Consider the following 27549-nt stretch of genomic DNA (forward strand, 5'->3'; position numbering starts at 1 on the left):
TTGTTATCATATATTAAATATTTTTATTTTTCCATTTATTGTATTTTTGATTTAAGGTCACAATTGGACTTATTACCTAAGGATGATTTTAAAAAGTATGGGTTTTGTTGGAGTATTTTTAAAGGAGGAGGAATATTACCTCCAATAAATAAAAATTCAAGAGAAAGTAAGAAACAAAATAATAACAATAATACAGTTGTATTTTCATTATACCATGAGTATGCTTAACCAATGTATGTTATACCACTATCTAACCAAATTGAATTTATAATTTTTCTACAAACAAAACAACAAACCAGATAAAAATTGAATAATAGCATGAATGTGATTTATGATGTTATTTTGTTGAAATTAAATTGGAGGGCTCCGCCATGGTGAGTGGCAGCGGCGCCGGGTCGTCGGCGACTGCGGCGGTGAATCTGAATGCGGTGAGGGAGACCATGGATGTTCTGCTTGAGATTTCAAGAATTTTGAATACTGGCTTAGATATGGAAACACTGTCTATTTGTGTACGGCTTTGTGAACAAGGAATTAACCCAGAAGCTTTATCATCTGTTATTAAGGAACTCCGCAAGGCTACTGAAGCACTAAAGGCTGCTGAAAATATGACAAGCTGACTTTCTGGAGAGATCCTGATGAGATATGTCAAATTCCTCAAGAGGATTTGAAGATTGCATTTTAGTCAAGAATGTACAGTGAAATTACTGCATGCAGCAGTGTAGAAAAATTTTCCTTTTAAAAAGAATTATAAAACCATAGCTTTATAAATCAGTGGAAAGTGGCTTACAGAGAGAACTATCAAATGTGTTTGCATCGCGTCTTTTTTTTTTAATGGCCCTAATGTTTTGGCATTGCTATGTTTATATTTATGTATTCCTTATTTATAGCTCTGATAGCTTTAATTTTCTAAGCAGTCTGTCTATCAGATGTGCACATCTGCTGTGCCTGGTGGAAGTATAGTGGAACCCATCAGTATTGATGTGTCGTAGTTATGACTTGTTGACATTTCCATTATAAACTTTAATTTTGAATTGTTTATGCATAATAACTGTTGATTTATGTTGTATCAGGCTGAAAGTTGACAAGATTTTAGCCACCATGTAAGAATTTGTATTTAAATTCCCCATGTATACCAGAATCTTGTTTTTTAAAATGAGAACATAGAAAACATTTCTTGTAATCTTCTCTTTAACAAAGAATATTTAGTTTTTTAAACAGGTTTTGGGCAGTTAATAGTGTGAATTAGATCATTTTGTATTTACTGAAAAATAAAACTTCTAGAAACTTAGATTTTAAAAGTAATAACAGTGCTTAGCTTAGTATTGTTTGTAGTTTGAGTCATTTACATCAAATAAGAATATTAGTTGAATGTTTTTCTAAGTTTTATATCCTATAAAGGCCTAAAAATAATGTATAAAGTGAAACATAGCCAACATGCAAAATTCCTTTTTACTTTTATTACATAAAAGTAATTGGAATTCTTATCTAATAAATATGATGTAGATATATAATAAATCACTAGATAAGTGGTGCGTTTCAATGAATATGTACTATTTTCTGAAGAAATAAGGATTTCTAGTCATTAAACAAAAACTAATGAAATGTGTATCAGGAATTATAAGTTTGCCTTTCTAAAATCATTTTGTGTGTCATTATTTACCCTTAAAGTTTTAACTCATCAAAATGATAATTAAAAAATAAATTTTAGAAAATTTAGGATGTTATTGGTTCTGTTTCTGTAACAGAATCTCAGTGGAATTTTTTTGCAAGGCTAATATGGATTTAATTTCATTGTTGACTAAATTTTAGATTTTTGTTAGATACCTTTTAAATGAATGGTATTCATTCTTCACTAATGTTTTTTATTGTTCATACAAGCTGAAGTGGTTTTTATAAGATTTAGTGATATTTAGGTAGCCACTTTCTCTGCTTTTTTTTTTAATATTTATTTGACCATTATGACTTTTAATTCATGGCATCTTTACCAGTAAACTGAAAAGGTCTATTAGCAGAACAAGTTGGGAGACAATAAGAATTTGTGATAAGCATTTGAATGAAACTAAACACTACAAATACTGCATGTTATTTATAAATCAAAGAGAACATTTATTCTCAACTCCAAAATGTGTATGCAGTTCTAGGCCATAAGAGTTGATAATATAGATTAAGTTATTTACGTATGAAGCAAAATAGGAAAAAATATTGAGAAAGGATTATGTTTTCAGAGGCCTTCTTATGTGTCATATTTCTTAAATGTTTTTTGGTGATACTGGGGATTGAACCCTGATGCATTCCACTAAATCACATCCCCAACCCTTTTTTTTATATATATTTATTTGAGACTGGGTCTGGTGATATTGTTCAGGCTGACCTTGAACTTGTGATCTTCTTGCCTCAGCCTCCCAGATAGTTGGGATTAGGTGTGTGTCACTGCTGCTGGCTTTAAATGTATTAGTATCTTTTTAATGCATACTTCAGTAATATTTAAGAAATAAAATAAAATGATACAATTCCAATGCTGTACATGTTGACAATGACAAAAATAAAACCATATTGGTAGTAAAAAAAAATAAATTGGATATGCAACTATGTACCTCAGCAAGAGTTCACTTGAATTAACTTTGTTTAATTTGTTGATTGCCTAAGCATTATAATTCTTTCGATATTTTTCTGTATTTAAACTATATTAGAAATTCCATCCACTGATGCATTCTGAAAAGGGATTAATAAATGGTGGTGAATTCACTGAAAAAACTGAAAGGGACATAATGAAAACAAAATGTCTTAAATATAAATGCACATAGAATAACCAAACTTTTGTACTAGCACAGACATTTTTCTTGCGTATAGAGTTCGATGTCAACTTTCTCACATAAACTGTATCTATTTCAGTTTAAGTTTTATTAGAATGAATCAAGAAATTAAAGGTGTTTATAAAGTAATCTCAGTGCAGAATTCTAGATTATAATGATATCCACTTGTTTACACCTTTTTTAAAAATTATACGTTAACATTGTTTTATGAACAACACAATGTTTTCCAAGTATATGTATATTGTGGAATGATTAAGTCTAGCCAATCAACAAGTGTACTTCCTTCCATAGTTATCATTTTTTGTGATGATAGCACATAGCATCCATTTTCTTACACTTGCATCACTCACACTTAATATGAGAGAAAAATCATTTAATGATATTTATTGATTATTTCCAAAATTTTTACTTTACATATATCTTCCATTTTGCACTTATTCCAACAATTTAGATGATATTTAGTAATATTTACACAACTTATATAATTATGTATTTTATATTATATGTTATATAATTTATTATTACAACAAATATAATTGGAATAAACATGTTTTGAGCACAGTTACCTCAGTAAATATATGACTCAATGGGTGAGAACAGAGGTACTCAAATTTTCTAGAATTGTGTTGTATAATACAAAAGTCATTAGTAACATATGGCAATGTAAGTTTAAATGGAATTAAATTAAAAGTTTCAGCTCGGGTTCAGTATGTATGCCTGTTATTCCGCTACCTTGGAGTCTGTGGCAGAAGGATCATGAGTTCAACACCAGCACTTGTAAGTGCTGTAAGCACTTGTAAGTGACCTGTCTCAAAAATAAATAAAAAATAATAATTCCTCAAAAGTCTAAGAATGGACCACCATATGATTCAGCTATCTCACTCTTTGTTATTTTTTCAAAAAGAACTAACATCAGCATACTACTCTCCAAGTATTGGAGAATTATTGAAGAGTTTTTAATCTGGTCTTTAACCTGGTCAGATTTAAATTGGAGAGGAAAAAGACAAGTAATAGGAAGCTCTGAAAATGATACATGTAGGAATGGAGAGAAGATTATAATTTGAGAAATGTTTTTTTCATGTGAAAGAAGCAGTTATAGATGTGAAAGGGAAGAATTGTTGAATCTTAGATTTATAATTTAGGTGAAAGAATGGATCATTTCTGAGAAATAACTTACAAAAGAAAGGTAAATGTGTACAGGAAAATTTGAGAAAAAAGTTCAGATGATAAATCCTGGGGCTCAAGATAATCTTGGGGAAAAAAGAGAAATCATATTACTGCTCATAATTATATAAGTGATGGAATAAATGTGGGACTTGGAGTTTAAAAAGCAGGTTTTAAGGAAGCAATATCATAAAGGAATTGGTAAAATAATAAGTTAGAGACATACTCGCATATTAAACTTAATTTCTTTGAAGTTGGACAGAATTAAAATCAAGGTATAGACACGTGAGAGTGCTGCTTAAAGTAGAATGGTGAAGGTCCTGTTATTGGAAGGCTAGGTTTGAAGCTGTATTACCTGTATAGATATTTAAATAACAATAATGAAATGAAAACTGCCTACATTTACCATTCACTATGGAACAAACATGATGCTATGTTGTTTGTTCAATTCTTCCAGCAATCTTATGAGATAGTATTATCCTGTTTTGCACAAGAAAACTAAGAATAATAGTAAATCTCTTGCTAAATGTTATACCATTGATAAGTATTTGAATCTGTATATCAACTCAGATATGTTTGAATCTAAAAATCTGTACTCTTTCCAGTATATCATGCCGCCTCTCATAACATAGGATTATGAGATTATGACAAAAGTTACAAGAGTGTCAATATATTAAAAATTCATTAATTAACAAATAACAATATTAAATATTGAAAGTACTATATGATAGACATTCTCTTTTTTTTTTAGAGGAGGAAATATTTATTTTGGAGCTCATGATTTCAGAGGTCTCAGTCCATAAAAGGCCAATTCCATACTTCGGGGCCTAAGGAGAGGCAAAACATAATAGCAGAAATGTGTGGTGGAGAAAAATGGCTCAGGACGTGGTGATCAGAAAGTAGAAAGAGAGAGACCACCACTCGATGAGGACAAAATATACACCCCAAAGGCACACTCTCAGTGACCCAGCTCCTCCAGCCACACCCCATCTGCTTTCAGTTGCCCTCATAACCCAATCATTTTACCTCTTAGCATTCTTGCAGTGTCTCACACATGAGCTTTTTGGGGATACCTCATACCCATACCATGACATCAAATATGAAAATTCACCTGCACAGCAGCCCTACGAGGGTCACTGTTACTGTAAGGTGAGGCGACAGGGACAGTATTTTCAGGATTTTGACCAGGCCATAGAAATAGTAGACGGCAGGGGCACCCCTAGCAGTCTGTCACTAGGATCTGACCCACTCCACCCACCACTGTGTGAGCAGCCACTGAAGGGTGTAAGACCTTCCTGTGGCTGCTGTAATGAAGTATTGCAGATGATAGGAGCGGGGCTGGGGAACTTAAACAACAGGATTTTATTGTCTGGTAGTTCTGGAGGCTGCAAGTCTAAGGTCAAGGTGTCAGTAGGGCTTATTCCTCCTGAGGACCATGAGAGAGAATCTGTTTTGCTATTTTCCCCTTGTTTCTTGTGTTGGATGTTGATCTTTGGCAATGTGTCTTTAGCCACGTTGACACACCTCTTCCTTCATGTTCCCATGGCATTCTCCCTGTGTCCAGACATGCCCCCATTTTTTAAAAATAAGGACACCAGTCATATTGGATTAGGGAGTTGCCTTACTCCAGAATGACCTCAACTTATATTTGAAATTCTTCTCTTTCAAAACAAGGTCACGTTCTGCGGGATTTAACATGTGAACTTTTGGAGGGCACAGTTCAGCCGGTAACAGATGAAGTTTCCGAACCTATCAAAAACTGTTATGAGCCTAACCTGTTGTAAGCACCCACCATTCTGTACTTCATGCTATGTGGATTGATCCCCATGGAAGCATTTGCTCACTCCCCTGATATAGGCTCTCTTGTTTCCGACTCAGCTGTCCCCAGAGACTGGGCAGACAATAAAAATGAACACATGAATGAATACATGCATCAGCTAGAGGACAGAGTGGTGGGGAAGGTGGGAACCAGAGCACACACTCTCCCTCCACACAGAGCAGCTCACACCAGTTACAGCTGATTGTTGCTGAGGGAATATGGACTTAGTACTGCCGGGCCCTAAGTACTCCATGACTAGGTGGAAATTTGGAATTTTGTGTGAACTTTTGTGACTTTTGAAAGTTATAGCTACTTAAAACATTTTGTAACTCTGTAGGCTAAGCAAACAAAAAACAGAAGGGGCCTGGCACTGTACATTCACCAGCCCTGTTGTAATGTCTCCCTGTTAAAACAGGCCCAAACTCAGTCTGAGTTCTGTGAGATAGGAAAATATTATTGCAGAGTCAAAACTTATATCCAAGAAAACCATATTATAGCTACTGTTTTCCAAATTCCAAGGAGCGGAAGTCTATTACAAGGATCTCTCCTTCTTCTTCCTCATCTACGAGATTCTTGGAGCCCTTTGTTTTGGAATAAGGAAGATCAAGAAAAGTAATCACTGGGGCAGCTGTCTTCTGCTTATTTCTTGTGCACATATTCCAGCTCTGTGACTGAGCTGGCTGTGGGATGTTGCTCTGGGATGCTTAGGCCTGGTTCTGGTGAAAGGACTCGGAACTTGTATTTCTTGCACCTTAAGTCAAGGCTAGCTTATTCTAGCTGAATAAATTAAAGGAAATCTAGCTTCTTTCCTACCAAGACAGTATGTGACGATAAGCTGGAATTCAAACCTAGTTTGCTTTCTTTCTCCACCTTATTTTGAACAACTATAAAACCTTTACCACAGTTGCGAGAACAGTATAGAGAGTACCTGTTTCTATTCATCCTGGTCACTAAACGTTCCCATTTTGGCACATTTGCCTCCCTCCTTTTCTGTCCCTCAACCTTCCCCCAGAGAATTTGAAAGTCCCCTGGAGATCTGATGACACTGCATCTTGAAATGCCTCCACAGGTTTATCATACAGCAAGGGCATTCTCCCACATAACCACACATAGTTGGCTGCCAGGAAGCTTACCCTTCATACAAGACCATTACATAGCACGTGGTCTGCATTTCTCAATATCTCTGATAATGTACTGTGAGTTGTTCCCCCCAAACTGGTGTTGGCTTTGGGTGTCAGGGCTTCAGTCTCCTTCAGGTTCAAATGACTCACCCAACTTTTTGCCTCTTATCTAAACATTTTTGAAAGGTCCAGCCTATTTCTCCACAATTTGGATTTTTTCAAGCACACTTTTATTTAGGCTAAATATTTTTTTTGCAAGGTGTAGGTATTGCCACATGGGCACATGAGGACAGTGTTTTCTATCATTGATAATGAGTGTGTCTGTCTGGTTAAGGTGGCATCTCCTGGATTTCTCTGGTGTAAGCTACCTTTTTGCCTTTATAATTAACATCTAAACTGTGGACACTGTGGGAAAGAACTGTATCTTCATGGCCATCCACCTAATAACTTCTGCATTTACTGCTGTCACTGCCAGAACATATTAATTCTATGCTGGCCGTAAACCAGTTTTTCTATATTTAGTTGTTGGCATTCGTTTGTAAAGAAGAGACCTTCTTTTCTTCCTTTCTTTCTTTTTTTTTTTTTTTAGTTGAACATGGACACAATATCTTTGTTTTACTTATTTATTTTATGTGGTGCTGATGATTGAACCCAGTACCTCACATGTGCTGGGCAAGTGCTCTACCACTCAACTACAACCTAGCCTCTTTTCTTCCTTTCTTCTCTTTGTCCTTCCTGTTTTTGTATGGACTCATTTTTGTCCAACCTATTATATTTCACTCCTGTCGTTATTCCTTTTGATGCTTGGCTTGGTCCCAGGGTAGACTGTAGGAGTCCTTTCAAGCTGCCTTTGGTGTCTTTTTGACACCTATTACTTTCTTTTTTTTTAAAAAAATTATTTGTTTTAATTAGTTATACATGACAGTATAATGAATTTATGTACTTTGGTATATCATATATAGATGGTATATAATTTCTCATTTTTCTGAGTGTACATGTTGTAGAATCACATTGGTCATATAGTGACATATATACATAAAGTAATAAAGTCTGCTTCATGCTTCATTTTACTATCCTTCCTATCCCTACATCCCCTCCCCTCCCCTCCCTTCACTTCCCTCTACCTAATCTAAGGTAATTCTGTTCTTCTCTAGTGCCCCTTCCCTTATTGTGAATTAGTATCCACATATTAGAGAAAACATTTGGCCTTTGGTTTTTTGGAATTGGGTTATTTCACTTAGCATGACATTTTCCAACACCATCCATTTACTGGCAAGTGCCATAATTTCATTCTTCTTTAAAGTTGAGTTATATTTCATTGAAAAATATATATATCACATTTTCTTTATCCATTCATCTATTGAAGGACACTTAGGTTGGTTCCATACTTTAGCGATTGTGAATTGAGCTGTTATAAATATTGATGTGACTGCATTACTGTACTATACTGATTTTAAGTCCTTTGGGTATAAACCAAGGGGTGGAATAGCTGGGTCAAATGGTGATTCCATTCCAAGTTTTCTGAGGAATATCCATACTGCTTTCCATAGTCATTGTTCCAATTTGCAGTCTCACCAGCAATATATGAGTGTACATTTTCCCCCACATGCTCATCAACATTTATTGTTGCCTATATTCTTGATACTTGCCATTCTGACTGGAGTTAGATGAAATCTTTTGATTTGCATTTCCCTAATTGCTAGAGATGTTGAACACTTTTTCATATATTTGTTGATCAGTTGTATTTCTTCTTCTGTGAGGTGTCTTTTCAGTTCCTTAGCCCATTTATTTATTGGATTATTTGTTTTTTGGTGTTAAGTTTTTTTTTAGTTCTTTATATATTTTAGAGATTAATGCTTTATTGGAGATGCATGTGGTGAACATTTTGTCCCAATCTGTAGGCTCTCTCCTCACATTATTGATTGTTTCCTTTTCAGAGAAAAAGCTTTTTTTTTTTAATTTGAATGCATCCCTTTTATTGATTCTTGATTTTACTTCTTGTGCTTTAGGGGTCTTCTTAAGGAAGTCAGATCCTAGGCTGACATAGTGAAGATTTGGTCCTACCTTTTCTTCTATTAGATGCAAGGTCTCTGTTCTTTGAAGCACTTTGAGTTGATTTTTGTGCAGGGGGAGAGATAGAGGTTTAATTTCATTTTGCTACATATGGTTTCCCAGTTTTTCCAGGACGATTTGTGAAGAGGATATCCTTTCTCCAATATATGTTTTTGGTGCCTTTGTCTAGTATGAGATAACTGTATTTATTGAGAACTAATAAATGTTTACAGCAAACTAGCAGGATATAAAATCAACACCCATAAATCAAACACATTCCTAAATATCAGCAATGAATTCATTGACAGAGAAATTAGAAAAACTATCCCATTCACAATCGCCTCAAAAAAAAAAAAAAAAAAAAAACAGTACCTGGGAATCAAAGAAAAGAGGTGAAAGACCTTTACAACAAAAACTACAAAACACTAAAGAAAGAAATTGAAGAAAACCTCAGAAGATGGCAAGATCTCTGTGTCCTCTATTCTGTACCATTGGTTACAAGTCTATTTTCATGCCAATACCATGCCATTTTGTTACTATAGCTTTGTAGTATAGTTTAAGTTTTGGTATTGTGATGCCTCCTGCTTCACTTTTCTTGCTAAGGATTGCTTTAAGTATTCTTGCTCTCTTATTTTTCCAAATAAATTTCATGATTGCTTTTTCTACTTCTATGAAGAATGTCATTGGGATTTTAATTGGAATTACATTAAATCTGTATAACACTTTTGATAGTATGGCCATTTTGACAATATTAATTCTTTCTATCCAGGAGCATGGAAAATATTTCCATCTTTTGAAGGCATTTTCTACTTCATTTTTTGAATTTGATCTGTTTAAAGCATGTATGACCTCCTCATTCAGTTTGGGTAGGTAATATGTCTCTAGGAATTTGTTGATGTCTTTGATATTTTCTATTTTATTCAAGTATCAATTTTCAAAATAGTTTCTAATTATCTTCTGTATTTCAGACGTGTCCATTGTGCTATTTCCTTCTTCATCTTGTATTTTATTAATTTTATTTTCTCTCTTTTTCTCTTCATTAGCATGGCCAGGGGTTTATCTATTTTATTTATTTTTTCAATGAACCAACTTTTTTATTTGTCCATTTTTTCAATTGTTTCTTTTGTTTTAATTTCATTAATTTCAGCTCTGATTTTAATGATTTCCTGTCTTCTACTGCTTTTGGTGTTGATTTGTTCTTTTTTTTTTCCCTAGGGCTTTAAGATGTAGTGTTAGGTCATTTATTTGTTAACTTTTTATTCTTTAAATGAATGCACTCATTGCAATGAACTTTCTTCTTAGTACTGCCTTCATAGTGTCCCAGAGATATGTTTTGATGTGTTGTATCAGTGTTCTCATTTACCTCTAAGATTTTTTATTTGATCCTTGATTTCTTCTATTGTCCGTTCATCATGCAATAGTGTATTATTTAATCTCCGTTTGTTAGAGTAGCTTCTATTTTTTATTTTATCATTGATTTCTAATTTCTTTCCATTGTGAACTGATAGAATGCAGGGTATTATCTCTGTTTTTTTTTTTTTTTTTTGTATTTACTAAGAGTTGTTTTGTGGCATAGATATGGTGTATTTTAGAGTAGTAGTCATGTACTGATGAGAAGAAAATATATTTGCTCATTGATGGAAGAAATATTCTATCTATGCCTGTTAAGTCTAAATTATTGATTGTGTTACTCAGTTCTATATTTTCTTGATTTTTGTTTAGAAGATCTGTCCAATAGTGAGAGAGTGTATTAAAGTCACCCATTATTATTGTGTTGTGTTCTTTTTGATTCTAGAAATTGAGGAGGGATTTTTTGATGCACATAGATGCTCATTGTTTGGGGAGCATCTATATTCATCAAACAAACAAAAATATTTATAATTGTTATGTCTTGCTGATATATACTTCCCTTAAGAAATATGAAATGTTCTTCTTTGTCTCTTCTGGTTAACTTTGGCTTGAAGTCTACTTTATCTGAGATGAGGATGGAAACCTCTGCTATGACAGGCACTCTTTATTTGGATATTTCATTAAACTTTTTAACCCAAGGAGAAAGGTATCCTTATTATAATTTTATAGATGAAAAAACCGAGGAAGAGTAAAGGACCTTGATATAGGTTGTACAGCTAGTTAGCAGTGATAGTAGGGATTTAAACCTGGGTTTGACAAGAGTTAGAGACCACACACTGTGCAGAAAAAAATGTGACTCAATGGAAAACTATGCATTGTGTACCATCTATAGAACACCCTTCTGGGTTATCTGAATCTGGGAAATATTTTACAACCATGTAAATTGTAAATAACTGATAATAATGGAAATAATAATTGTTTATAAAGTTGCAAATTATGTCCTGTGCAGTAGGAGTCCAATAGACTTCCCTTTCTCACTTCCACCCCTATTGAAAAAGTTTTTACCTCCATTTGCACATTCATTTTAATTTTCCTTATCTATTAATGTGTTTGTTCTTCGCAGTTTCTTTTTAACCGGTAATCTCATCTGCCTTATTCTTTCATGATTAAATAAAATATGTAACATGTGTTTAATATCTGTATGAGTCATGTTTTTACTTTTTTTCACGAAAAATTTTTATTGGTTTTCCAGAGATGCCCAAAGGACTAAACAAAGCCAGGTAAACTTTCTAAAAAGAGATGTGCATCTCATGGGCAGTTTAAAAACTGTTAGGTGTGGTGACACATGCCACAGCAGTTTGGGAGACTGAGACAGGAGGATTATGAGTGCAAAGACAGCCTCAGAAACTTGGCAAGGCCTTATGTAACTCAGTGAGACCCTGTCTCTAAATATAATATAAAAAAAGGGCTGGGGGGATGTGGCTCAGTGGTTAAACAACTTTATCTTGATTTATAATTTTCTTCTCTTCTAGTTTTGTGTTTTGTATTTTGGTGTGGTTTTGGTTTATTTATAGTTGATAAGGTATATCCCATTGGTGGTAACAATTATTGGGAATTTGGTTTTACAGACTATATATTGGAATTTTGGGTTTTCTAATCTCATCAATGTTTTCTATAAGTGGGTTAATAGTTTACAGGCATTTATTCTCTGTTCAGTGAGAACAGAGAATCTTAATTGTGGTTGTTATTTATGTTTGTTTTGCTTACTTGTCCACTTTGAGCTAAAATCATTAGTAAGAAGGGCTCTTTAATATCTGTACTAGTAACTCACTCTCTTTCTTCCTTCCTTCATTCCCTCTTTTCTTCCTTTCATTTTTCCTTTTTCTTTCTTTCTTTTATAATGAAGAGTTCAACACTGTGGTGCTTTATCACTGAGCTAAATACTGAGGCATCCTCAACCTTCTTTATTTTTTTAAAAAATTTTGAGACAGAGTCTCACCAAATTGTTGAGGTTGGCCTTGAACATGTGAGTCCTGCCTCAGCCTCACATGTTGCTAGGATCATAGATATGTGCCATAGCACCTGGCTGGACTGATAAAATTTTGTGCTGAAATTTTAGAATTGAAGCTATAAACCCTCTTTATGTGTCTTTATCCAGGTGCCTGTAATTCATAAAGTTCTTGACCTCTCATTATGTATGTGATATTTCTACCTCCATATGATGTTAATAAATTCTATCACTTTAATACAATAAGTGAAAGCAATTAATTTTGCCTAAAAATAAATTATATCATAAAGTCCCTTAAATTAAAGGATTTCTATTTTGTATAGCCGATAGAGAAAAATAGAACTTAGGTAAAATGAATATTTCTAAGATTCCAAGAAATTAAGGAAATTGAGTATTTAAAAATTTCCATGTGGTAAAAATATTATTCTTGAGGAAACTGACTTAGAAATGTTTTACAAATCAAGGTTTTCATATTTTAGGTGAAATTTAGCAAATGAGAGCAATCTACAATTGTAGCTTTATGAAAATAGTTGTTTTCTTCTCTGAATGTCAGTGTTAAGTAAAATATAAGAAAACAGTTTTTATTATGCTTGGATATGTTTTTTCCTCAACTTATACAGGTTTACTGACAATTAAGCTAGCAGTATTTCTACTTGCTGTTAAGATTACGAAAAATTGTAAAATGTTCATTTAAACAAATCAAATCATTATTCTGGTAAGCTTCATTTCAGCACCCTGCTTTAGGGTATATCAACTTGGAGATAATTTTCAAGACCTCTAAGCAACTTAAAATCTTGTACTGGTTAAAAAGAATATCTTGGACATATAGTGAATTCAGTTAATTCACTGGATGTCTACATCAAATCTAAATAAAATGAAACTGATGACTAAGCAGAAATTTATATTTATATATTTTCACTTCATATTTTTATAGATGAAGTATGTCTTTCGGTCATAGTAATATGTTCATTTTTTGCAACATTGAAAGGGTATATGTGGAATGTGTATGGCTATAAAAGTTGTATGTGTGTCCAAAAGCTCTCCTAAGCACTAAATGCTGATGCATAGTAGGAAATTCTCAATTACCCATCCCTAGTTTTATGTGAATAAATATTACTGAGCTGGGGATGTGCAGTTCAGTGATAGATCATTTGCCTATCATGCACAAGTCCCTGGGTCCAATCCTCAGGCCTGAAAAAAAGAAAGAAAAAAAGGAAAGCCAAGAGCTGTTGTAGACAACTGTGATCACAATAATTCAGAAGTCTATGAAAGGAAGATTCATATACAGCCTCAGCAACTTAGTGAGACCCTGGTGAATTCTTTCTAGAATGTTCACAGTTTACTCTCCCCTGATCTATCAGAGGAATCATATCTATTTCAGCTATAGCCTTATGAGGTGCTATTTCTTAAATAAAACTTAAACATTGAAATTACTTCTTGATACATATATTGCAGAACAGATGTTTTATCAGACATGAAAAAAAATTAGTCTAATTTCACAGCTCAACCAGAGTTCTTGGGTAACCAGGTACAGTGTTCTTTCATTCTTTTTTTAATTTGTTGTTTTTTTTTTTTTTTTTTTTTAGATATACTTGACAGTAGGGTATATTTTGACACATTATACATACATGGGATGCAACCCATTACGTTTTTGATCCCATTCTTATGGTTGTTAATGACAGTAATATTTTGAAAGCAATATTTTTTTCTGAGCAGTAGGTTTTAATTATAGGCTTAAAATATTCAAGAAACTGTGCTAAAACAAGTGTGCACTCATCCAGGTATTGTTGTTCCAATTGTAGAGGATGGGCACAACAGATTTAGGCCCCAGTTCTTACAGGCCCTTGTGTTTTTCTAAATGGTGAATAAAAGTTAAATTGAAATAGATGAACATTGAATCCATCCTGAAGTTGCCAACACTTAAGCCCTAAAAGAGAGTTATCCTTCAAAACTTTGATGCCTCACATTCATTTCTCTGCTCTAGCTATGGAAGCCCTATATGGCCTCTTCTTGCAATATAAGACTGTCTCATCTACATTGAAATTTTTGTTTAATATACCCACCTTCATCAATTTTACTAGCCAGATCATCTGGAAACTTACTACAACTTCTATGGCAATATTTGTTGTTTCACTTTGTACTTTTATCTTTTGGAGACATTTTTTTTTTCCTTAAACTTCATGAACTAACCTCTGCTAACTGCAAATTTTTTTTCTGCACCTTCCTCACCTCTTTCAGTCTTCACAGAATTGAAGAGTTAGAGTCTTGCTATAGATTAGACTTTAATTTAACAGAATATTATAGCTGGTTTGATCTTATATCTAGATCAGCATACAATTTTCTATGTCAACAGTAAGGCTGTTTCATTTTCTGATCATTTATGTGTTAACTGAAGTAACCTATCTAATTTCCTTCAGGAAATTTTCTTTTGCATTGATAATTTGACTTACTGTTTGGCAAAGGAGACAGCTTTTGCCTAATCTCAGCCTATGATTTTCTTTCCTCACTAAGACAGATCATTTCTCAGTTTTTTTTTTTTTTTTTCATGGCTATTCAGGGTTTTAGTTCAGCTGCTGAGGCGGTGAGAAGTTTTCACATCAGACGTACAGGTAGCATTTTACCCACTTTCCTCGATCCAAAGCGACATACAAGTAACAGGCATGCTTCCCGCTGCCATTCGGAACAGGCATAAAAAGGGCAAATCATTTAATTTCCAGAAACAAAGTCCAGCTGCACAGAGCCTTTGCTGTTATTCCCTTGTTCTATGGTTTTCCACCACCCGACAACATTCAGCAAAATGAGTTAAGAGTTATTGGTGTTTGGGGAAGGGCAAAACAAAATAAAACAAAAGGACACAGATGGCAGAGATACACTATTACTGCAAAAGCAGGTGAATGCGGGAACATCCTTGGCTTGCCAGGCTTTATGTGAAGCTTGCATTTTTCTTATCCTTGTCTTTCTTGGTTTGCTGGGCCCCAGACTGCTGGGCCTGGGACTGTAGTAGCTGCGCTGCTGCTTTCTTCTTCTGGAAATTGTTCACCTCGTCCTCGAGCTCCTTCTTCTTGTCTTCCACTTTCTTCTTCTCTTCTTGGTGTGTCCACTTTAGAAGGTCAAACTTCTCGTGGAGCTCTTTCTCTGCCTCTTTAAGTTCAGCCTCTTTCTCCTTCACTCTCATAACAAACATCTGTCTCATCTCTTCTTCTTTCTTCTGCAATTCTCCCAGGAATTCATTCCTTTTTGCTTCATAGGTCTCCTGAAGACTGAAGGGCTTGCTGTCAGGGTCAGTGTCCTTAAATCCCATCTCCTCAAGCTTACAGCGCCGGTACAACTCATAATGGCGGGTGTGTGTCTGTTCTCTCAAGTCTTCCATGTTCACGCGAATCAGCATCTCCCGCAGCTTCACAAAATCACAATGGTTTTCATTCTCAACCTGTACCACGCCCCAGGGGTACTGCCTGGCCTTTGCCATCTTGTTGCCAATCTTCACTTCTTCGGTGCTGCCAACCACTGCGAATGGGAGGTGGACACGCATCGTTGCATTAATCTCTGCCACCGTTTCTTCATCTGTAGGGAACTGGTATATCTGGACGCCATTGCTGACTAGTTCACTCATGATCTTACTTTTAAATTTGTGCAATTCATTCTTGGCAATCGTGTCTGCTTTTGCAATTATTGGAATAATGTTCACCTTACTGTCCAGCTTCTTCATGGTGACCAGGTCCAGAGACTTCAGTGAATGTCCCGTGGGGGCGATAAAGTAGAGGCAGGCGTGAATCCTCGTGTCGTGGTAGTTGAAGAGAGAACGTTTAATCTTCAGTTCCTCTTGCAAGTAGGCCTCAAATTGGGCGTCAATGTATTCCACTATTGGCTTATAGCTGTCATCTTTATTTATCTGGTCTCCAAATCCCACGGTGTCAACAATGGTTAGCTTCAGCCGTACATTGCTTTCCTGAAGCTCATAACTTCTGGCTTTTAACCGGACACCTGGTTCGTTGTGTGTAGCTGGGTCACTTTCAAATTTGGTGTTGAATAAAGTATCCATTAATGTGGATTTGCCAATGCCTGTCTCACCAACACACAGGATGTTGAAACAGAATCCTTGAGAAGTAGACTTGTTGACCAATTGGTCCGGGAGACTGTCAAATCCAACATGGCCAGAAAGGGACAAGTTTCGAAGCTCTTCATTAGACTGTCTCCCCACCGCCATGGCCATCGCGGCTGCGGCTGCGGCTCAGGCTCCGGCTCCGGTTGGGTGCTCTGGAACGACACTCAAGGCTGCAGCTAGCGCCTGGGCTCCGTCTCGCCTCCCCCATTTCTCAGTTTTTATTTAAAGTGAAAGATGTGTGTGTATTCCCTTCACTTGAGCACTTAAAAGTCATTGTAGGGTTATTAATTGGTTTAGTTTAATATAGTTTTATCTGAAATAAATGGAAAGCCTGTGGAGTGGGACAGAGATGAGGAAAGAGAGGCTCAGTGGAGCAGTCAATACACAAAACATCTTAATTAAATTCACTCTCTTAAATGGGTGAGGATCTTGGCACTTCAAAGCAATTTTAATAGTAACATCAAAGACCACTGATGACAGATACCACAACATATAAAATAATAGCTAAAAAGATTGAAATATTCCTAGAATTCCAAAATATGACACAGAAACAGCAAGTGAGCACATGCTTTTGAAAAAAATGGCACCTGTGGTCTTGCTCAATGCAGGTTTGCCAAAATCTTCATTTAAAAAAAAAAAAAACAGTGTTTGTGAAGCACATTAAAAAGGTATGCCTAGGCTGCGTGTGGTATCACACACCAGTAATTCCAGTGACTCTGGAGGCTGAGGCAGGAGGATCACAAGTTCAAGGCAAGCCTTAGCAACTTAGCAAAGTATTAAGCAAATCAGAGAGACCCTGACCCAAAATTAAAAAAAAAAAAATAGTACAGAACCAACTATGGTGCCCTTCAACAGATAAATGGATAATGAAAATGTGGTATACATACATAATGTAATTTTACTTAGCCATAAAGAAAAATGAAATTATGGCATTTGCCAGTAAAAGGGTGGAACTGAAGATTATCATGCTAAGTGAAATAAGCCAATCCCCAAAAAACAACCAAAGGCTGAATGTTCTGTGATATGTGGATGCTAACATACAATAATGGAGGGTGAGGGAAGAGTAGGAGTTCATTATATTAGACAAATGGGAATGAAGGAAAGGGACTGGGAATGGGAATAGGGAAGACAGTAGAACAAATCAGACATAACTTTCCTATGTTCATATATGAACACAACTGGTATAACTCCATATCATTTATAACCACAAGAATGTGATCCTAATTAGAATAAGTTATACTCCATATATGTGTAATATATCAAAATATACTTTACTGTCATGTATGTATACAGAGAACAAATTAAAAAATTAAAAAAAAAACATTAAAAGGGCTGGGCATGCAGCTCAGTGGTTAAACACCCATGGTTCAACCCATGGTTAAAAAAAAAATGTTGTGCCTGTACTTTATTTTGCATGCCACAGAAATGACCAAATTTCCTTGCAGATGTATTATTCTTTTCATAAACTTTCAACACATCTTTCACTTTTGAAAAATCAGCCATAGCCATTTTAAATGACTATAATTTATATATAGTTTCTGTTTTAGTCAAAGTTTTCCTGAATTTCTGCAATCAGATTCTATCCAGAATTCCCATTTTTAACCAAGAACTAGTGTCTCAGAGCCCTGTGGAAAGAGACTGCACCAGATATTTCAGTGTTGACACTTCAAATACTCCTGTGTACTTTTGATGCCATACCTTCAACAACTTTTTTTGGAGGGGTACCAGAGATTGAATTCACGGGCACTCAGCCACTGAGCCACATCTCCAGCCCTATTTTGTATTTTATTTAGTGACAGAGTCTCAGTGAGTTGCTTAGTACCTCAGCTTGCCATTGCTGAGGCTGGCTTTGAACTCACAATCCTCTTGTCTCAGCTTCCCCAGTCACTGGGATTACAGGGGTGCGCCACAGTCTCCTGCTTCAACAACTTTTAATATTATACCAGTGGGTTAAGATTTTTAAAACTCTTTGGTTGAGAAGCAGGTAAGTTCATGAGATTTCTAACTCAAAATCCACAGGATTAGGAATTGCATGGAATGGAATTAATTGATGAAAGTGGATTTCAAATAATTAGAAAAGCAGAAGAGAGTCTTGCAAAGAGTGTTAAATGGATAACTATAAAAGGATAGTTCCAGTTTTAACAGGCTGTGAAAATTGTGGTAATGCTAATTTTCATGCTCATGGTTTTCTCCTTTAGCTCTGAGAATAGGAACAATGAAGGGGAATAGTTAAATTGATCCTAGAGAAGTTTGTTTTTGTTTATATTTTGATCAGCAGTCCCAGACAACTGGGAAAAGAAATTGAAGGAGCTGGTAAGAAAGTGGTTGACTTCATACACTGTAGGGCCTACTTCCATTTATTGTCTACCTCCACACCCAACTCTTATGATTTTGAAGCAGATCTCAGAATTACATATCCCCTATAAAATTTTATTGTTTATTTTTAGAAAATAGAACTATATTCATTATACCAAGATACTATTATCACTCATAAAAATTAATAACTACTTAAAACCACCAAATATACAGTATTAAATTTCTAATTATCTCATAAAAATTATGATATACTTTTAGCAGTTGTTTGAATCAAGATCCAAATAAAGTCCATAGATTGATTCATTAATATATTTCTGGTATCTTTTAATTGGTAGATTTCTGGTTCATTTTTCCATTTTTCACTATATTTATTGAACATTATTGATAAACAAGTAGGTCGTTTATCTCATAGAATTTCCTAATGCAGATTTCATTTTTTGCTCAAACAAGTATTTTCATTTTTTGCTCAAACAAGTATCGTTTGATAAGTTCTTCTCCTCTCTGTATTTCCAGTAAATAGGTTCATGTATCTAAAGACTTGATCAGATTCAATTTCACTTTATTTTCTTAGAGAGGCAGGGATACTGCAATATTGGTGTTACAGTCTTCCTTCAGGGCTATACATTATGTATTTCTGGCTGTCTATCTGTTAGCAGCTCATTATGTTAAATGTGTAAATACATTAATAAATTAGGGTTGCAAAATAGTGATATTCTAATTATAACATTCCTTCTTGGTTTATTATCTGACCTACTTCTACAATGAGAAACTTTACTTCATCTCATATAGATTTTTTTTAGTTACCCTGGGATACATTTTATCAAGGAGAGGCATGGAAAATCTTGATTCTTGCTCTTCCAATTCTCAACATGGATTTGTTTACTATCAGCTTCCAATGGTGACAAATTGTTTATTTTTTAAACTTTCACTATGAGCCTGTTAATTAATGTGTTTCAATCCATGAGAGTTATTATTCTTATGGGTGTTCAAATTGTCTGTCTTTGACCTGTGGAAGTCTGTTAAATTTGGCTACTGAGTCCTTTTGACACAGCTCCCAGTAGTCTAATAATAGCTTTATTATTTCTGGTATGACAAGATGTTCCAGGCTCATCTTGTACATTTCTTGCCCCAAACCTTGAATTTCTCCAAGTAACAGCGCTTTATTTTAGAGGGAATGTTTTTTTTCAAGACCACAACCTAGGTACTAGGAGTGCTCCTTGTTCCTGGGTTGGTCATTATTCCTAGGTATTTTCAGTGAGAATAGCTAAGAATTTATTTTAAAAATAAAATAATTCATAAGTTCATACTGATACTTAATATTCAAATTCCAGACCACAGTTTTAAATTAACTTCTTTGATCTTACATCTGTATCTGTTTTCACCAAAGTTAAGAATCCTAGTTCTCACTCACAAGAAACAATAGAATCAAGATCAAGGTTATTTGCTTTTTTTTTTTTTTTGGTACCAGGGATTGAACTTCGGGGAAATTAACCATTGAGTCACATCCCCAGCATTTTTAAAAAGTTGTCAATGGATCTTTGTTTTATTTTATTTATACGTGGTGCTGAGAATCGAACCCAGTGCCTCACACATCCTAGGTAAGTACTCTACCACTGAGCTATGACCCCAGCCCACATCCCTAGCTTTTTAAAAAAATATTTTATTTAGAGACAGTGTCTGGCTAAGTTGCCTAGGGCTTCACTAAGTTGCTGAAGCTGGCCTTGAATTTAGTACTGCTGCCTCAGCCTTCCAGGCCACTGGGGTTATAGGCATGCATCATTGCACCCAGCAAGGCTATTTGCATTTTTCTGTGAACTAAGAACTTATTTGTCTAGTTCCGTTTTGAATGTGATTGGTCGCTCTGCTCTATTATTAAAATAGCTTACATATTAGTAATGTTAAACCTTTCTTGGTGGTATAGATTTTTTTCTAATTTTGCCATTTGTTTTTGTTTTATAATGAGTATCTTTTCTTACATAAATTTTAAAAATACATAATAAAATTAATCTATCTTTTCCATTATTGTTTCTGAATTTCAAGTCGTATACTCCCAAATTATAATTTAATTTAGCCATATTTCTTCTAGTACATGTATAGTTTCATTTTATATTCTTAAATGTCTAATATCGGTAGAGTTTGCCCTACTGTATAGCTTGAGGAACAGAGACATTTTGTTATCTCTACCATATGGCTATCCAGTTATCCTTTTGCCAATTATTAAGAGGTCCACATTTTCCTTACTGACTTGAGCTTCCATCTGAAACAGAAACTATAGGAACCCTCCTTATATCCCTTTGCTCTTACCACCTTAGTGCATCCAGGATTTCCAGTAACTGAGTTCTTTTAATAACCTGAAAAATCTTTGGATATCAGAACCCAGTCTGCCAACACAAGGCAGGCTGGAAATACTTGGGAATTAATACCCCACACAAGTAGCCCATGATGACTAATAAAACTTGCTAACAAATTAATCTTTAAGTAGGATAACCCTGAGGCATATGTTTTTTTCCAGAATTACAGAGCTGAAGTAAATTCTGAATACACACAGAAGTAATCTGTTTGATAACAAACCTTTAATTGACTGGTTCCCATTTCCTGTTTCCCTTCTGCACTACCTTATTGGTATTTCCTCAGATCACTGCACAAATGAACTGTAATATTTGTCTCAGGATTTCTTTCTAGAAGAATGCAAAATAAGACAATTTTAGCATAAGCTAATTTATATATTTTAATTGGATTTTTTTACTCAGTTCCATTAATCTGCCTATATATTTATGATTCAATGCCATATTATTTTAATTATAGAGGCTTTATAGTGACTGTTTAAAAGCTGGCATTGAAATATTCCACTTGCTCTTTTGTCTAAGGGTTTTCCAAGCTATGATTGTTTAATCTTCTGTGTAAACTTTGTAATTACTTTGTCTTGTTTCACAGAAAAAAAAAAACTATGGAAGTTTTATTAAGATTGCATTAAAATAATGATTTATGGTTAATTGAAATTATTATGATTTCCCATTTTCCTGTTTGTATTAGTATACTCTGGCTGCTATAAGAAATACCATAGATTAGGTGGCTTAAACAGTAGATATTTATTTCTCACAAATTTGAAGGCTGTGAAGTCCAAAATCAAGGTGCTGGCTGATTTTTATTTCCTAGTGAGAGTTACCTTCCTGGCTTACAGATAACCACTTTCTTACATGGTGGATAGAGAAATACCTTTCTCTTCCCCCTTTTTCAATAAAGCTACTAATCCCATCATAAGGGACTTACCATCATGTTCTTTTTATCCCAGTTAATTCCTTCAAGGCCATTCTCCATATGTCAGCATATTGGGGATTCAAGCTTCAACATGAATTTTGGTGGAAGAGAACTTAGTACATAGTATTCTTCCTCTGATTCTCACATATCCATGGACTTCTCACATACTAAATGTATTTGTTCCATTTCAAATCTTAATCTTTCCCCTTTATCAACTCTGAAGTCTAAATTTCAAAATTTCATCTAAATATTATACAAATTCTATGTGGATGAAATTTCAGGTACAGTTTATTCTGAGGCAGATTGTTTCCAGGTGTGAATCTGTAAAACCATACAAATTATGTGCTTCCAAAAATAACAATGGTAGGACCAGCATAGGGTAGACGTTTCCATTCTAAAGGGAAAAATAGGAAAGAAGGAAAGCATCATGGGTCCCAAGCAAGCCCATAACTTCCTGACACAAATTTCACTAGATCTTATGAATTGAGAATGGTCCCCCCTGGTTTGATGCCCTACCTTCAAAACCCACATGAGTGCAGTCCCGCCTCTGAGGTTCTGCTGGATAGTGGTTGTGTCCCCAAGGTGGTCTTGTTCTCCAAACTCTGCTGGGTGATGACCTTGATGATCTGTCTGTCACTTTGGGGTCCTTCTTCTCTTTTCTTGACAAATAGCATGCATCAGCAGCCAAATCATTCTATGTTTGATTGATAAAATAAGTCCAACAGACTTGCTTCACTTCATTTGTTTTTCTGTCCCATTAATTCACATTGACAGAATTTTTGTTGATGATTACATATCTATTTATTTTTGCTATTGAAATGGCTGATTAAATTCCTGAGTGCAACGATGTTTTCTTATTAAATTTCTACCAAGTCATTCCCTTACTATTCTCTTCAGAAAAACTTTCTCCAATTTTGCAATATTTATAGACTGAGAACACTCTCAACCTTTAAGTTCTGCATCCTTGTTTTTTAACAATTATTTCTTCATCACTTATCTGAACCAAACTTCCATCAAAACTTTGCTTAGAAATATGTTATTTCATCACTCACAAGTTCTACCATTTGCAAAACACTAGAACACAGGAGAGCCATTTTTTTTGCTATTTAAATTAAAGACTGCATTTGCTCCAATTTCTAATAAAATGTTCCTCATTTCCATGAGAGAGTTCAACTGGATTACCCTTTACATCAATATTTCTAGCACGCACCTCAAAACTTTTCCAGATTTTACCCATTACACAGTTCTAAAATCACTTCTACCTGTTTAGTTATGTTTATAGCAGCACTCTACATTTCAGTACTAAAATATATATTATTCAGTTTGGTTAGCTATAACAAAATTCCAGACACTGAATTAATTAAATAACAAACATGTATTTCTCATGGCTGTGGAGGCTGGGAAATCCAAAATCAGTGTCCTGGACCATCAAGTTCCTAGTGAATTCCCACTGCCTGATTGTTGATGACTGCCTTCTTGCCATGTTATCACATGGTGGAGATATCTCTTTCTCTCATGAATTTTAGTGTGTGTGTGGGGGGGTACAATTCAGTTTATAGCACTATTCAAGAATGTTATGTCTTTCAACTCATTCAAGTCTACTTTTGTATTTTCAGGAGTGCATTACTTTTCTTTACATAAACTTTAGACATTTCTTGTTAGTTTTATGATTACATATTTAGTTTTCTCTTATGCTATTATAAATAGGGTCTTCAACTGTATTTTCTACATGATTTTTGTTTACATAGATGTGAAAGCTATCGATTTTTCTGTGTTAATTTTACAACTTCCTAATTAAGTTCTTCCATATTTTGTAGACTTTTTAATATTAGTTCTTTTAAATATTCTATATATACAAATATAAATTCTTTTCTAATTCTTATGCACATAAGATATTATATTGTATCATAGTAAGGAAATAGTTTGCTTTTATAGGAATGATTTTTGCACAAGTGGACATTCTCTGTGATTTTTCACTTTAGGATGAATAATATTCAAGGATCTCTTAGTATTGAACCATTGAACCACCCTTGGTTATTTGTAATGAATCCTCCCTGGTTTGTGTGTATCAGTATTTATATCTGTATTTGTACTCCCCCCTCTCTTTATATTTAATTCATTATTTTTTCAACATTTAGGAATCGGTGTACAATTTTTCCTTCTTCTTTCTTTTTTTGCCTTTTTATGTATTCTTCTTAGTTTTATATTACACTAGGATATGTTTTGACATAATCACAGAGGCATGGATATAATTTGCTTTAACTCAGTTCCTAGCACTTTCTCCTCCCCTTTCTTCCTTCACTCTGATCTACTTCATCCACTCTAGTGATCTTTCTATAAATTTTTGTAGTTGTTTTTTTTTTTTTTTCAAACTAGTGTTTTGCGGATATACTTGATGTTGTGATTCAATGTAACATACTCATATATATACATTTTGGGACTGCTTTGTTTCATTTATCATGATAGTTTTCAGTTTCATCCATTTACTGACAAATGCCATAACTTAATTTTTCTTTATCACTGAGTAATACTCCATTGTGTCTATGTGCCACATTTTCTTTATCTATTCATCTATTGACGGACACCTAAGTTGGTTCCATTGCTTGGCTACTGTGAATTGTGCTGCTATAAACATTGATGTGGCGGCATCACTATAGTATGCTGATTTTAAATCATTTGGATATGTATCTGGGAGTAGGATAGCTTAGTCATATAGTGTTCCATCCTTAGTTCTTTGAGCAATGTCCATATTGCTTTCCAGAGTGGAGAGTATCATGTTAGGTGAAATAAGTCCCCCAAATCAAAGGTTGAATGTTTTTTATGATATTCAGAAGCTAATCCAAAAATAAGGGGTTGAGGAGAAAGTATAAGAGAGAGAAATGATTTTTCAGTATATTTTTGCTTGTTTTTTGGATTTGCATTTGCTTTTTAAGATAAATTTGGCAGTTTTATTTATTGTTAATGTTCCAAATAGTTTAATTTATACTGGAATAATCTTATTTTTAGAGTTTACTGAAATTCTTAGAATTCTTCCTGTGAAATATCTAAGTGGTTTGAGTTTTCATTTATTTTTTACCGGAATAGGACTTAAAAATATTTCCTGTAGTGGTTTATTTAGACTTTCTCCACTATAGTGAATTTTGTTAAACAGCATTTTAAAATAGTGTTATCTATGTTGTCAAAATTATTTACACAGGGTTATACAAAGTAGTGATTTTTAAAAAATATATCTTTAGTTGTAGATGGACACAATACCTTTATTTTATTTGTTTATTTCTATGTGGTGCTGGGGATCAAACCCAGTGCCTCACACATGCTAGGCAAGGGCTCTACCACTGAGCTACAACCCAGGCCCCATGTTTTTTTTTTTTTTTTTTTTTCTTTTTTGAGGCAGTAATGCATATTGAACCCAGGGGTGCTTTACCATTGAGCTTTATCCCTAGTCCTGTTTTCTTATTTGCCTTGAGACAGGATCTCCTGAAGTTGCTGAGGGTCAAAATAAGTTACCGAGGCTGGCCTAGAACCTGGGATCCTCCTATCTCAAAGCCTCCCATGTCACTGGGATTGTATGCATGCTCCTCAATACCTGAGAGTCGTGAGGGAGGAGAAATAGGGAAAGAGAGGAAATGAGGAATAAATTTGACAAAATTATGCTATGTGCATATATAAATATACTATAGTGAATTCCACTTTTATGTATATCTATAAATCAGCAATCAAAATAAATAAATGAGTGAAAGGAAGATGTAGAGTACAGAAAGGGTAAGAGGGGAAGGAAGAGGGGGAGAGAAAGAGGAGGCTCTGAAGATTGAAATAGGGTAAATTAAATTCCATACATGCCTGATTATGTCAAAATTAACCCAATTATTATGCACACGTATAATGCACTAATAAAATAATTAAGAAAAGCCTAGCAGTTCTCTACTGTAATGGTTATCTTCCCTTTGTCGTTTCTAATTTTGTGTATGTGAGCTTCCTCCCATTTAGTTTTGATTAGGTTAATAGGTTAACTGTGACTTTACTAACAGTTTGTCAGCATTTTAAGAATTATATTTTGGTTTTGTTTATCAATTCTATATTTATTATGACTTATTGATTTCTGCCTCTATTTATTTTTTCTTCTATTTCTTTTTAGTATGTTTTATTGTATTTTTAACAGTTTGTAACATGTTTAATTATTTTATTAAGGTAAGTGTTTTATGTAGGTGTTAAATGTTATCTAATTTCATTTAATACTCAGTTGTATATCATAGATTCTCATATTTCACATTTTTGTTACCACTAAACTTAACAAATCATGTCATTTTACTTTCCATTTTCTGTTTGACTAAAACTAATTAGTATTATGCTTTATTCTAATCTTTTAAGTGAAAGTACATTGGTAGAAAGGGCAATGTTAATTTTTAGTTTTATTCCATTGCAGTAAAAATGCAGTTTGTATTATTTTTATACTCTGAAATGTAACATAATTTTCATTGAGGTTAAGATATAGGTAATTTTGTGAATGTTTCATAGACATTTGAGAAGAAAGTGCATTTTATATAAACAGAATTCTACATATCTTTTGGATATTTTTTACTTGTTACCTGTTAAATTCTCCTATAATGTTATAATTTTTTTCCATATGATCTGTGTTGAAAAGAAGGAGGTATGCTAAAGTCCTATTTATTAATATGCTTCTTTCTATTCATCCATACATCACTTGTAGTTTCTGTTTTATTAAAATCATTGCTATTCATTTTCTGCAGAATAATAATAGTAATAATAACTATTATAACATTATTATAAATTTTAGCTACTTATATTATAAAGCAACCTTTTCTACTTTGAGGTATTTTGTTCTGAATTCTACCTTATCATATATATATAAAAAAATGTGATTCCTGCTGTCTCAGTATTTTATTTCCATTTTTGTAATATAATTCTATTCCATTCTCCCCTCTTTCTCCTATGATTTTCTAGTTATAGTATATTAGAGTGACTGAAATTATGCCATACGTCACTGAACTCTGTTTTTTTTTTAAATTCCTCTTTGTTTTGCTTTTATAGTTTTCTTCTTTATCTTTTCCTTTTTAGCATGTGTACACAATGAGGATCCATTCACCTGCAGAAAGATTGGTAGAATTGGAAAGAATCTTGCTCAGTGTGGTGAGCCAGACCCATAGAGAGAAATATCATACATTTCCCTTTATATATAGAAGCTAGAGTGCATTTGGCAGGGAAGAATATCACAAAAGTAGAAAGAAGACCAATAGAATGAAAAAGGAGAACAGGAAGAGGGAAGCAGGGAAGGCAAGAGGAGGTTTAGGGGATGAAATTGATCAAACTATGCTATATACATATGCTAAAAATCACAATGAAATCCACCATTCTGTGCAATTAATATGCAACAATGAAAAAGGAACCTGTAGACATCAGTTCTCAAAGTGTGGTCTGGTACTATTAATAGGTTTCAAAGGTGAGCATTATGTTTACATAAATGCAAAGATACTATTTTACTTTTTGAAAAAAAAACAATTTAAGATGATATAACTTCATCTATG

The 27549-nt window shown here is 34.2% G+C and overlaps 2 protein-coding genes across 2 annotated transcripts; one reads left to right on the plus strand and one right to left on the minus strand.

Moving 5' to 3' along the window:
- Positions 1-347: 347 nt before the first annotated feature.
- Positions 348-1640, plus strand: LOC124091548 (mitotic-spindle organizing protein 1-like). Its single transcript, XM_046442623.2, has one exon. It carries the CDS (start codon positions 372-374, stop codon positions 615-617), a length of 246 nt encoding a protein of 81 aa, XP_046298579.1. The 5' UTR covers positions 348-371; the 3' UTR covers positions 618-1640.
- A 13378-nt stretch (positions 1641-15018) lies between these two features.
- LOC124091544 (septin-11) lies at positions 15019-16577 on the minus strand. Its single transcript, XM_046442617.2, has one exon. The coding sequence runs from the start codon at positions 16538-16540 to the stop codon at positions 15251-15253; it is 1290 nt and encodes a 429-aa protein (XP_046298573.1). The 5' UTR covers positions 16541-16577; the 3' UTR covers positions 15019-15250.
- Between the last annotated feature and the right edge of the window lie 10972 nt (positions 16578-27549).

The sequence above is a fragment of the Marmota monax genome, unplaced genomic scaffold (assembly GCF_021218885.2).
Source record: "Marmota monax isolate L192 unplaced genomic scaffold, Marmota_monax_Labrador192_F-V1.1 WCK01_AAM20220418_F8-fsc00212, whole genome shotgun sequence".
NCBI lineage: Eukaryota > Metazoa > Chordata > Mammalia > Rodentia > Sciuridae > Marmota > Marmota monax.

Coding starts and splice junctions, on each gene's coding strand:
- LOC124091544 (XM_046442617.2), bottom strand. CDS start 16,540: ATGGCCATGGCGGTGGGGAGACAGTCTAATGAAGAGCTTCGAAACTTG.
- LOC124091548 (XM_046442623.2), top strand. CDS start 372: ATGGTGAGTGGCAGCGGCGCCGGGTCGTCGGCGACTGCGGCGGTGAAT.